This window comes from Lepus europaeus, chromosome 5 (genome assembly GCF_033115175.1).
Source record: "Lepus europaeus isolate LE1 chromosome 5, mLepTim1.pri, whole genome shotgun sequence".
Lineage (NCBI taxonomy): Eukaryota > Metazoa > Chordata > Mammalia > Lagomorpha > Leporidae > Lepus > Lepus europaeus.
The window spans coordinates 139125091-139138384 of record NC_084831.1 but is presented as its reverse complement, the minus strand read 5'-3'; the positions used below and the strand labels follow the sequence as shown (position 1 = coordinate 139138384).

Here is a 13294-nt window from a genome sequence, read left to right as displayed (position 1 = left end):
CAGCCTCTGCCTCCTGCCCCCAGGCATACTTGGCAATGTCTAAAGATACTTCTGATGGTCTAACTATGCAGGGCAGGGAGCTGTTGCTGGCATCCTGTGTGTATCCAATGAGTAGGGGCCAGGAATGCTGCTAAAGCCCAGGAGGGGTCCCCACAACAAAGAATTATCCATCCACAAACATCCTCAGTGTCTTCCAGGGAAGGAGGTGTCATTGCACCCAGTCTGAGTGTTCTCTGTTTCCTCGGGTGTGCCTGGTCTGCCACCCTGTGGAAGAATAACTCACTCAAGGGCACACCTGATGTCGTCTTTTCCTCCTTCACCCCCATGGGATTGGACACTGCGAACAGCCCTCCCAACAGGCGCCTAAGGGATGGAGCCACTGAAGCGCCCCTCTAGTCACAAGAAGACTATAGGGAGAGGGGTCTCTTTTCCATACTCCCCAGCAGCTGCTCCAGGGCCACCCTGCTTCCGGCAGAGCCTCTGTCAACCCTGAGACCCAGTCCTACTGCTGATGACCACAGACTCAGAAGAGTGGAATCAGTAGGAAGAAGACAGTTAGATGAAAACAGAAACTACTACTGGGGCCAGCATTGTGATACAGCAGGTTAAGCTGTTGCTTGTGATACTAGCAGTAGATACTGGAGCACCGGTTCAAGCCTAGCTGCTCTGCTTCTGATCCAGCTTCCTGCTAATGTGCCTGGGAAAATAGCACTAAACAGCCCAAGTGCTTGGGCCCCTGCCACCCATGTGGGAGACCAGGATGGAGTTCCTGGGTCCTGGCTTTGGTCTGATCCAGACCTGGCTGTTGTAGCCATTTGAGGAGTGACCCAGCGGATGGAAGATCTCGGACTCTCTCTATCTCTCCATCTCTCTCTGTTACTTGCCTTTCAAATAAATGAGTAAATAAATAAATCTTTTAATAAATAAAAAGAAGGGTCTGGTGGTGTGTTATAATGGGTATAGCTGCTGCCTGCAGTGCTGGCATCCCATGTGGATGTGGATTTGAGTCCTGGCTGCTTCACTTCTGATCCAGCTCTCTGCTAATGGCCTCGGAAAGGCAGAAGTTGGCTCAAGTGCCTGGGGCCTGGCCACTCATGTGGGAGAACTTGATGAAGCTCCTGGCTTTGGCCTGGCTCAGCCCTGACTGGTGTAGCCATTTGGGAATGAACCAGCAGGTGGAAGATCTCTGTCTCTTCTCTCTCTGTAATGGACTTTCAAATAAATAAATATTTTTAAAGAAAGAATAATAATAAGAAACCATTGCCCTGTCCCTATTTAAGCAAACGCAAATCACCTGCAGAGCCCCAGAAGCGAGCGTGTTTTCTTTGGGATTGAGTGCCTGCTTGGGAAGAGGAGAATTTGGTGACTGCTTTTAGTGACTTGGCCTCCCTTCTACCTTAACCCCCTCAAGCTTGGTCCCTGCACAAGAACCTCAGTCCAGCAAGGCTGCTTGGCGTTCCCCATGCTCCTAACCAACAGACAGGTTAAAAAACAAAGCACAAAGAGACTGACTTGCCGCAAAACTAGTTAGATGGCAGCAGAGCAGGAACTGGAACCTGGGCAGACAACCTCCAAAGTTCCTGCATACAGCCCTGTGCCCTGTCTGTGTCTAGTCTTTCTAGATGGGTCATAAGCTCCCTGAGGGTAGGTGTCACATCTCCAGTACCCATTGGCCTCTCATAAGGCTGGACACACTACAGAAACTTCACAACCCCTGTGGGTCTAGATGATTTTGTAGCCCAGGATAAGACTGGGCAAGGTACCATTCTCTGGCTGTTTCTGTCCACATGCATTCTGTCTGTACTTACTTGCATATACATGGCTGAAGCGCCGGCCAGAGGAAGTTAGGTACCAGTGTTGGATGGCGGGCTGGGGGTCGTACTCTGTGACTGCTACACCATTCACTGCCGTCATCATGAGCGTGTTGAGCACCTCATTGGACAGCTTGGTCCTCTCATCAGTCCTGATCCGGTTCATGGCCTTGAACCCGCGCTCACAGCAGGAGGTGGAGATGGGCACACAGACGACCACGGCCATGAGCTTGCTCAGCAAGGGGAAGCGGTGCTGCTGGGCCAGAGCATTCTTACACAGCATGGAGAACGGGAGGTTTTGGGCAATGGCTTTCAGGCCCAGCCACTCCTCCAGCAGTGCCTTCTCGCTGTACGCTGTGGGCAGGGAGAGCTCAAAATACCTGGCGAGAGTAAGAATATCGTCATTCCCAAAACTGGCCAGTTCGAGCCCGGTTGGCCAGGCCATGGTGTCAAACACCTCCATGTTCTTGAGCTGTGGGGGGCGGTCTGTGTCAAACCTTTGCTGCAGGTACTCAACCCCAGTCAGGATCATTCTCTCCCGGTCTGCCTGGAACCGCTGTTCTGCCATCTCCATTCTGTCCAGGAAGATGCCATGGAGCTGGCCATCCTTGAAACTGGCATTGAACTCTTCCTCTTTGGGCCCTGCCTGGTGACGGAGGGTCTCCAGCGCCACATAGGCCTGTCCCAGCGTGGAGTTCACCTCTGTAATTAGCACGACCTCTTTCTGGCACACCTCAGACAAAGGCCTGTAGATGCTCAGGAAGTCCAAAAGAAAGTGACAGAACTTGATGAAATGGAAGCCCTTCATCAGCTTCAGCATGCCCTTGGCCCTGTGTCCAATCTGGCCCCCTGCCTCTGCCACGCTCTGGAGGTGGCTGGCCAGGGCAGGCCAGCCGGCGATGAGCGCGTTCAGCGTGCGCCTCTTGCTGGCCACCCACCTGATGGCATTCAAGTCCTTCAGGCGGATGATTTCCCGCTCCAGGGGAGCTGCACCCGCCCGCAGCTCATTCAGCCTTTTGTTTGAGGACTGGTAAAACTTGAAGACAGTTCGGATATGCCGGTCACACTTCTTCACCAGATCGATGCTGCCACAAGCATCTAGCACAGACAGGTGCAGCCGGTGGGCCACGCAATGCACAGGCAGCAGCTGGGGGATGATCTCCTGGAACTTTTCCACAAGGCCTCCTTTGCAGCTCAGCATGGTGGAGCCATCGGTTCCCAGGCCCACCACCCAGCCAGGCTTCCGGAAAGGGATGTCCAGCTCATCCAGGGCAGAAACGATGGTCTCGAAGTATCCGTCCACCGTCTCACTGTGCACAGGGGCCAGAGTGATGTAGGACTCTTTCACCTCCATCTGCTTAAAGTAGCGGATGTAAATGCCGACACAGGCCTGGTCTGAGGCGTCTGTGGAGCTGTCCAGCAGCATGCTCACACAGGGGGAGTTCCGGATGTCGTGGAGAATCTCCTTCTTCAGAGTCTCAGAGATGTATTTGATGAACTGAGTGCAGGCCGTGCGATTTCGGTACTTGCCTAAAATCACGGTGCCGGTGCTTTGGAGAAGTTGTAGAATCTTCTCAAAGTCATTCAGGGGCCGTGAGTGGTACGCAATGGAGTAGGCAGCGTGGAAAAAGTGCTCCATGTTGGCCATGAGGTCGCTGGAGATCTCTGGAACCAGGGTGGCCTGCGGGATGTCGTCTCTGATTTCAACAGTGTTGATGCAGAGCTTGTGTGCTTTGCTGACTTCGTGGTATTTTAAAGTCTCCACTTTAAAAGGCCCGGTGTAACCTCTGACTAACCGAGATGATTTGTCATGGAGAGTGGGTTTTTCTCTGCAGGCTGAGCAGAAGAGCTTGGCCTCTTTGGGGTCAATTACTAACCAGGGGAACTGCCCAAACCATGACCTCTGAATGGAACGGGGTCGGTAAGTCCTCTTGATCTTCCTAGGTGCATCTCTGTCTCCTTCATGGATGCTGGAACTGCAGTAGGAGGGACATGTCTCCACAGAAGGAGCTGGCGACACAGATTCTACACATGAGGCTTGTGTGTCTACCTCTCTTACTGCCACCATCTTCTTTTTCCCTTTGGAGAAAATGAAAATGCAGTTGATTTTGCTGCCTAGAACTCTGTGGTCTTCTATGAACTAAGACAACTCCAAATTTAGCAAGTGCCCCTCACACAAACCAGAGAAGATGAATGTGATCTACCTCTCGAGTGGCTTCTGTTCATAGTTAAGCTTTTCCACACACTCACCTATGAAAGCCCACCTGGTAACCCCAAGAGTTGTTTCTAAGCCTTGTGAGTTCTTTTGCCAGCTTCCCAGTCTATCCAGACAGCTACCCTGGGATCAAGGGACACCAGATGCTAATGAGCTTAATTTAAGTTTAACTTGGCTCTAGACACATTGGAGGAACAGGTGGCTCTAATCCTCTTGTGAGGATTTAGAAGAAATGAGGTTAAACATTTGTGGGTCTCCTCATGAGCCTTAGACAAAGGGCTGGTGCAGATGTATACCAGTGCCAGCCAGTAAATAATTCTCACAGGCTCATGGTGCTGTCACAGAACACCCAGGGAGAAGGGAGGAGGAGAGGGGGGAAGGAGAGGCTCACAGACCTACAGGCCAATGGGTCCCTCATGCACGTCCCATATGTGTCTCCTCCCATTAGCTCTGCCACAGCTCCAATCAGCATGTCTGCTCATGTCTTCTGCACTGTCTCAGTAAGTAACCCAAATTGTTCTACACTCTGAAGTCAGGGTGAAGCCCTTATTCTCTTTATCTACCCAGGGTCTGACTCACACAGGGCCTGGTGCACAGCCAGTACAGGATAAGCATGGCAGAACTAACATCATGTGACTTGCTGTAACTACATAGGTCCCTCTACTTGCCCTTCAGAACCTGGTGGGTCTGGGGCTGGTGCTGTGGTATAGTGGGTAAAGCTGCCAGTGCTGGCATCACATATAGGCACCCATTCAAGTCCTGGCTGCTCCACTTCCAGTCGAGCTCCCTGCTATGGCCTGGGAAATCAGTAGAAGATGGCCCAAGTCCTTGGGCCCCGGCACCCATGTGGGAAACCTGGAAGAAGCTCCTGGCTCCTGGCTTCGAATAAGCACAGTTCCACCCATCGCAGCCGTCTGAGGAGCAAACCATCAGATGGAAGACCTCTCTCTTTCTCTTTCTGCCTCTGCCTCTCTGTAACTCTGCCTTTCAAATAAATCTTTAGAAAAAAAAAAAAGAACCTGGTGGGTCTACACTCACCTGGAGGGCAGCCTTTCCCCAACTTTGGTCCATTCGGGTCCTTGATCCAGGGTGCAGTTCTCCGTTCCAGTTTGGAGATCAGATCTGGTTTGGCAGCAGCAGGCCCTGTTGCAGGGATGAAGAGTGACAGCACTGTCACCACTATGGGCCATCGGGTGGAGCAGCCCACTCAAGCTAGATGTGGCCTGCGTGCTGTGCTTCCCATAGCGCCTAGTCACTTTGCAGCAGGCTGTGTGCAAACCCATGCAGAGTAGCCCTCAGCTAGCAGGGATCACTTCTTCAGCTCCAGGGCCCAGCCAGGGAGCTGAGCCAGCAAAAACGCACCCAGGTGCTGGGGGAGGGTGAAAACAGGAAGACATGAAGGACAGCCCAGAGGCAGAGAGGAGGCAGGGCCACACAAGAAACGGAAGGTACCACCCACAACTGCCCCCTGCCAGTGCCCTTCAGCACACCCGCAGCTAGCCAATGACACAGGTTATTTGAAGGAGCACTTGGATGGTCCCTTGAAAATATCTACTGGGGCCAGTGCTGTAGTGTAGCAGGTAAAGCTGCCGCCTGCAGTGCCGGCATCCCATATGGGCGCTGGTTCAAGTCCTGGCTGCTCCTCTTCTGATCATGCTCTCTGCAATGGCCTGGGAAAGCAGTACAAGACAGTTCAAGTCCTTGGGCCCCTGCACTTGCGTGGGAGACTGGGAAGAAGCTCCTGGCTCCTGGCTTTGGATTGGTGCAGCTCCGGCCATTGCAGCCAATTGGGGAGTGAACCAGCAGATGGAAGACCTGTCTCTGCTTCTTCTCTCTCTGTGGAACTCTGACTTTCAAATAAATAAATCTTTAAAAAACATATCTACCACTATCAATAAAACCTGAAATCTGACTAAAGGAGACTGTGTCTTTTACTTAAAATATGAGTTTTACAGGGATAGGCAAAGACACTCCTTCCTTCATTTAAAATAAAACACATTACTCTCTATTTACAAGCCTTTGTATATGTCTAGGTGAACAAGTATTAAAGTTTGGAAGGATAGTCCAACTGGTAACTTGGGTGCTTCTGGGGAGGAAGTGAAGGCATGGTAAAAAGGAGACTTTTTACCATTCACCTTTTGGATCACTTGAAAATATTTGCATTTATTATTGGCATATGCATCGGTCCATACACTACATACATACATAAGTAAATTGTTAAAACGTGGTAGACTGAACATGTTTCTTTCTTAAAACATTTCTAAAATGACAGCAAAGTAGTAACAATAATGAAAGAAAGCACAAGTCCAAGAGAAATGTTGGACTAGAAACGCTAATTCATTTTTGGAAGAAGGAAAGGAGATAAAAAGAAGAACAGAGCTGAACACCAGATGCTGCTGCAGAGGCATGGTCACAAGGAGAGGCAACTTGGTCTGTACCACAGAACCTCAGAACCATTCAGAAAGAGGAAGCCAAAACAGTGAAGGAAGGAGGTGGGTAAGGAATGGGTGGACAGGGCACAGGCTCAACTTCTACAGAGACCTGCTCACCCCAGGCCCTCTTGCCCGCTGCAGGAAAGCAGGAAACATTGCCACCATATCTGGGGAAGGGAACAGGGACTGTGTACACAGGAAAACCACCAGATAGACTCCAGACCCCAGGATACTTACTGCGTATAGTGAGAGGTGAAGGAGAAACGTGGTGTAAACACAGAGAGAACTGAAGCAAGTCTGCAGATGGAAAGGCGCAGTGCCCAGCACCGAGAATGCCGGCTCAGCACCGAGAATGCCGGCTCAGCTCAGACCTTGCAGGCGGGAAGACACTTCTCTGAAGAAGTGGAACTGCCCTTCACTGTAAACCCGGATGTCTCACACAGCCTGCAGAGGGATTCATAGTGAAATACACCTTTCAAAGCCTGGCCACGCACAGCTTCTAGTCAGTGTTTGGAGGTTTTACTCTTGACTGGGAATGAAAATAGAGATAATCATTTAAGAAGCACCTCTACCATGACAGGGAGTCGAAAAAAGGACTGGAAGAACAAGAGCTTCGGCAGCGCCCAAAACAGAAAGAACTATTGGCCCTAGAGAAAAGGGTCATCATGATGGGCATTCAAGATGGGAGCAGTAAGAGTGTTTAGAAGCAGAAAAACTCAGTGAGATAAAAAGGAAATAGATCATTAGAAAACAAAATTGAAGGGGCCAGCATTGTGGCACAGTAGGTTAAGCAGCCACTTGCAATGCCAGCATCCCACGATGGAGTGCTGGCTCAAGTCCTGGCTATTCTGCTTCCAGTTATCTTCCTTCTAATGTGCTTGGGAAGCCAGCTTCTCCCAATCTCTCTGTCACTCTGCCTTTCAAATAAATACTTAGAACGATAAATAAATAAAAATAAAATTCAGGAAATCTCTAGGAAAGTAGTATTAAGATGACAGAAGTTGAAAAGGAGAAAAACAAAACAAAAAACCAGAGGCTCAAAGGCCAGTAGCTAACTAATAGGAGTTCTGGAAGAAAGAAAAGAGAAAATAGATAAGAAGAAATTATAGAAGAAATAACACAAGAAAATTTTCCTAAACTGAAAAGTAAGTTTCCATAGGAAAGCATCAAATACTTAGAACAAAAGATTTTAAAAACACCCACATCAAGGCCTATCATTAAAAATTTCATAAAACTAGAATAGATTTTAAGAGCTTCTGGCATAGGAAGAAATGGGTCATGTTCAACTATTTAGGGCTAAAATGGCATTATTCTTCTTACAGCATCAGTAAAACCTAGAGGAGCAACGCTTTCAAAATGCTGAGGAAAACTTTCCAACCTAGAATACTATGCCTAACAAAGTTATCAATCGTGAGATAGAGATAGAGGAAGGGCATTTGCAGATATGCAGCCTTAAAAAAAAAAAAAAAAAAGAAAGAAAAGAAAGAAAGAAAAAGCAAAGTCCTTTCCTACATTCTACATCCTTTTTTAAAGTGAGTTAATGGAAGATGTGCACCAACAAAATGAAGCTATAAATCATGAAGCCATGAAAGAAGAACTAGATCAGGAAGCAGGGGAGACGTGAGGGGAAATCCAAGGCCCCCCTGTGCAGCAGGCCTGGAGAGGAACAGATTCAAACAGAGAAAGGGGAGGGAAGGCCTGATAAGGGGCTTCCAGAAAAACAATGGAATCCAGAGGTCACAGGATGTTAGACCATTCAGAAAAGACCCCGCAGAGTTTTGGAATTCCCCTGGATAGCGTGGGAAGAGCTGCTCAGAGGACAGAAAGTTGGCAAAAATGACATTTGAGAAAAAAAATGCCAATCCCAAAGAAAGTATTCTTACAAAGAAGGAAATACCATAACATACCACTTTGTTCAGCTGTAAATAATACACAACAATAATTAGGCAAATAATTTCCATTGATTAAACCAAAAAGTGTGCTATACCTGTTCTGAGAGGATGGAAGGAAGAGAAGTGGGGCCAGGGGTGATGTAAGAGGCCATATCTTCATCTTCCACAGTAGGAATCAATAGATAATATCTAAAATCAATAAACCAGGAAGAGCAATGAGCATATGCAGCAGGGTATTTAAGTGTGATGCTGTCTGCCTGTTTGGGCTGATGACCCAAAAAGTAGATGCCAACTACCCCTATTCCAAAGCTAGATCACTGAAAGAGGATGCCTGAAAACCTAGTGCTGTGACCCTGCCCCTTACCTACAAAGAGGGACTCAAAGGGCTGAACTGAAGAAAACAGGGAGCTGGGTGTTAGAGATGTTTCTGAGAGTTGTCACCAGTGTTGGGAGCCCCTCCCCCTCCCCGGGGGCAAGTGGGATGGGTTCTTTAGCCTTAAGCTTAATAAAGGAACCACATCCTGAACGGCATCACTAGGATCTGTCATGATTCCAGGTCTGGACAACACTAAAGGCAGAAACTGACCAATGGGTGCCTTTTGGGTGCCTCCATTTCTGGGATTTTTCAGAGCAAAGGACATGTACATGTTTTCCATGATGCAGATGTGGGCCATGCAGGCAGAGAGAAGAGGCCTGGACTCACCCTGAAGGAGCTCTCTGTGATAACTGTCTACAGGTGTGACGCTGCCTTGTGAGGGAGCCCATATGGGAGAGATTGCCTCGGGGCTGGCAAGTGAGACTCCCCAGTGACTAGGAGTGTGTGGCTCTGTAGAACCCACAAACACACCAGAAGAATCAGCCTTAAACTATGAGCACAGCTATGAGCAGCCAGTATCAGATAACACGGCTGCCGAGTAAAACCTTCCCTGTATGTCTCCTACGCCATCCACTCACCACCCTGTTCCCTCAGAGGATGCATCAGAAATCCTGAAACAAGCAATGAGTAGGAGGAGAAGAACCCCTTTCTTCCTACCACATGATTCCCTATTCTAGATCTGAAGCAGGTTGATGTGGAAAAGGCAAGACACCTTCCTAGAGTTAAACGAAGCCAAGATTGTTTTATTGCTACACAAGGACTGGCCTTTTGTCTTCTAACTTTTTCTTTTTAATACATTTTACATAAGATAGGGCATCTAGGGTGGTATGGTGGCTGAGATCTTTTTGATATATTTAAAAAATATAATCTCAAGCCTACAGAATAGTTTCAACAGCACTACAAGGATGGCCAACCATTTACACTTGGTCCCCTTAGCCTTATCATGCTTCAGAGCTCACATGCCCAGCTCCTTCTGTGTATACGTATGAGATACATACACATATACATTCCTGAACCACTTGAGAGTAAATTGTTTTCATGCTCCTTTATCTGTGAAGATTCCCATGTGTATTACCCAAAAAGAGCATTCTTTTTTTAAAAGATTTTTTAGAGATTTATTTTTTATTTACTTGAAAGAGTTACAGAGAGAGGAGAGAGAGAAGAGAGAGGAGAGAGAGGAGAGAGAGAGAGAGAGAGAGAGAGAGAAATCTTCCATCTGCTGGTTCGCTCCCCAAATGGTCACAACAGCTGGGGCTGGTCCAGGTCAAAGCCAGAAGCCAGGAGCTTCCTCCAGGTTTCCCACATGATTTCGGGAGTCCAAGCACTTGGGCCATCTTCTGCTGTTTTCCCAGGCCATTAGCAGGGAGCTGGACCAGCAGTGGAGCAATCAGGATATGAATCAGTACTCATAAGGAATGCCGTTGTCACAGGCGGAGGCTTAACCTGCTACACCACAAAGCCAGCCCTAAAACGGACATTCTCATAGGTGGTGGGCAGAATTTCAACAAGGCCTCTAGTGGCACTCACCCTTGCCTAATCTCTCCCTTCTGAGTGAGGGTGGAATCAGTGAAAATGAGGACACATCATTCCTGTGATCATGTTGCATGCAATGGCAAGGGGAGGTCATCTGGGTGGTGGACCTGACCAATCACACCACCCTTTAAAAGCAGAGTACTCCTGGCTGGCAGGAAGCAGGGAAGTCAGGGCTTCAAAGCATGAGATGACTCCATGCACTGCTGCTTGCCTGAGGATGGACCTGAGAGCAGCGCCCAGGACCTGAGAGTGATCCATGGCCAACAGCCAGCAACAAACAGGGCTCTCAGTTCTACTTTCCATACCTTAGAAATGGGAAAAGGTCTGAAGGCACACACATACACAGTTCACAAAAGTCCATAAAACAGTTTAGGGCCTGGTGCTGTGGCTCAGTGGATCAAAGCTGAGACCTACAGTGCCAGCATCCTATGTGGGTTCAAGTGTCGGCTGCTCCACTTCTGATGCAGCTTCCTGCTAACATGCCTGGTAAAACAGTGAAGGAGAGCCCAAGTACTTGGGTCCCTGTACCCATGCAGGAGACCCTGAAGAAGCTCCTGGCTCCAGGCTTTAGCCTGGCTCAGTAGTGGCTTTTGCAGCCATTTGGGAAGTGAACCAGCAGATGGAAGATCTTTGTCTCTCCTTCACTCCGTAATTCTGCCTTTCAAATAAATAAATAAATCTGAAAGAAAAAAGCACAGCCTGAGCTAACTTGATCCCCAGGCCTGCAGGTCCTATACCATCAATCAGTTCTAAAAATGCCACACTGGCCCCTGGCCTTGTTCATCTCTCTTTAGCACCTGGCTTCCCCTACTTGGAGGCTATTATCACGTGACCCACTGCTATGGTTTAGGTATAGCGTGTTATCCCCCAAGGGTCTGTTGGGAGCTTGGTACACAGGGTGGCATGTGGGAAGTACTGTGTTACCTTTAAGAGGTGGGGCCTAGTGGGAAGTCCTAAGGGACATGGAGGCTCTGCACTCCAAAGGATTAAGGTATTCCTGTGTGACCCACTGATGGTTCTTGGGAGAGGGCCATTATAAAATGAACAAGCCTGGGGCTCATGCTGTGGTGTAGCCTTTAAGCCTATTGAGTCCAGGCTGCTCTGGTTCCAATCTAGCTCCCTGTTAATGCACCTGAGAAGGCAGCAGAAGATGGTCCAAGTGCCTGGGCTCCTGCCATCCACAGGGGAGACCTGGATGGAGTTCCAAGCTCCTGGCTTCATTCTAGCCCAGCCTTGGCGGTTGTGGCCATTTGGTGACTGAACCAGCAGACTGAAGATCTCTGTTATTCCAACTTTCAAATAAATAAATAAATCTTTCAAAAGAAAAGAACAAGCCTGGTCCCTCCTTCCTCTCTCTGACTGTCTGGCAATGTGACCACTTGGTCACTTAACACATTTCCACTATGATGTGATACCATCAGCTATCAGGTTCTGACCAGAGGCCAAACCAACAGGGCTGTCCAGAACTGTGAGCCAAATAAACCTTTTTACTTCACAAGTAGCCTGTGTCTGGTATTTCACTGTAGTGTTAAGAAGTTGACTGCTACACTGGCCATGGAGAAGCTGGCCTCCTGGACATCATCTGAGAGATTCTAACTCTCCTCATCTCCTTAAAAGCTCTCCCACTCAGTTTTGGTTTTCATTTGGTGACACAATTTCTTGCCCCAGCTACGTGAGGTCTGGCTGAAGTTAAGGACCTCCTCTTCCCACCTGAAATAAGTAGCTTGGCCACTCAGCAGACAAGGACACCTTTACTAATGAAAACAAAAGCCACCCACACTGTCCCTTTGCTGACATGTCTGTTTCTGCTACTGGCAAATATTAGTGTCTCACAGTGGAATGTAACTGCAATTTCCAGATACTTTTTGGGGGGAGCAAAAGACTACATCAAATATGATCAAAGTCTGAAACCAGAGTTTCGAAGTATGGAAATAAAAGTCAGAAATTCTACAGAGAGATAAATAAATAGTTTTAAATGAGCAAGTACACAAAAGGAAAGGCTGAAATAGGAAAAGATTAAAACCAAAACCAAGCCATCTTCTCTTCTGCACAATCAAGACTATCCTCTGATTGCAGCCCTATTGGTAAGGCACCTGGCAAGGCCAAGGCAAATGTACTAGATAAGTGGATATAGCTCAGAAACACACATATGTTGAAAATATGTCTATGAAATGTAACTACCAGAAATTAATAGCAAATCTTTATGCTTTTTAAAAATAAGTCTTTTTAAATATACTGTCTTTTAAAAAATAAGTCCAAGAACTATAAAGTCTAAAGGACAGATTTTTTTTTTTCAGATTGTAATTCTGTCTTTTCAGTTTTAAACTCTGATAAGAAGCAATGGCAGGATTAGTTGGATTTCCTCAAATGATCAGAGCAAAAGGAAATCTACTGCATGAACACACTGAAATGCAGAACGGTGACCAGAGAACCACCAAGATCCACAGCCCACACTGAGCTGAGCTGAAGTCGACAAAACCTGACCAGCCCTGGACAGTCAATCCCTGTTCTCCACCCAGCTCTTATTGAGATACAGAGCTAACAGTGACCTACATAACAGAGGAGGCCTGAAAGAGCCAGGCCAAACTACTAACCATCTTGAAGAGGGACTGCAGAATAAGAGGGACACGAATTAAGACTCACTGCTTGGCCAGTGCCGTGGCTTAACAGGCTAATCCTCCGCCTTGCGGCGCCGGCACACTGGGTTCTAGTCCCGGTTGGGGCGCCGGATTCTATCCCGGTTGCCCCTCTTCCAGGCCAGCTCTCTGCTATGGCCCGGGAAGGCAGTGGAGGATGGCCCAAGTCCTTGGGCCCTGCACCAGCATGGGAGACCAGGAGAAGCACCTGGCTCCTGGCTTCGGATCAGCGAGATACGCTGGCCGCAGCGGCCATTGGAGGGTGAACCAACAGCAAAGGAAGACCTTTCTCTTTGTCTCTCTCTCACTATCCACTCTGCCTGTCAAAAAAAAAAAAAAAAAAAAAGACTCACTGCTTTTTTATTTGTATACTATTTGAACTTTCAAATAGTCTTATAC

General features: G+C 48.1%; 1 protein-coding gene across 3 annotated transcripts in view; it reads right to left on the bottom strand.

The window, feature by feature from the left end:
- Nucleotides 1–13294, bottom strand: part of ZNF862 (zinc finger protein 862) — a 33483-nt gene that overhangs the window by 3244 nt on the left and 16945 nt on the right. For all 3 annotated transcript variants that reach the window (XR_009865973.1, XM_062192818.1, XM_062192819.1), the window contains 2 exons: nt 5065–5169; nt 1809–3890 (listed from right to left, as the gene is read on the bottom strand). Coding sequence is in view for 2 of the 3 variants with exons in the window: in XM_062192818.1 (XP_062048802.1) it covers nt 1809–3890; nt 5065–5169 (2187 nt within the window). In the remaining variant the exon portion in view is untranslated. The remainder of the gene's footprint in view (nt 1–1808; nt 3891–5064; nt 5170–13294) is intronic.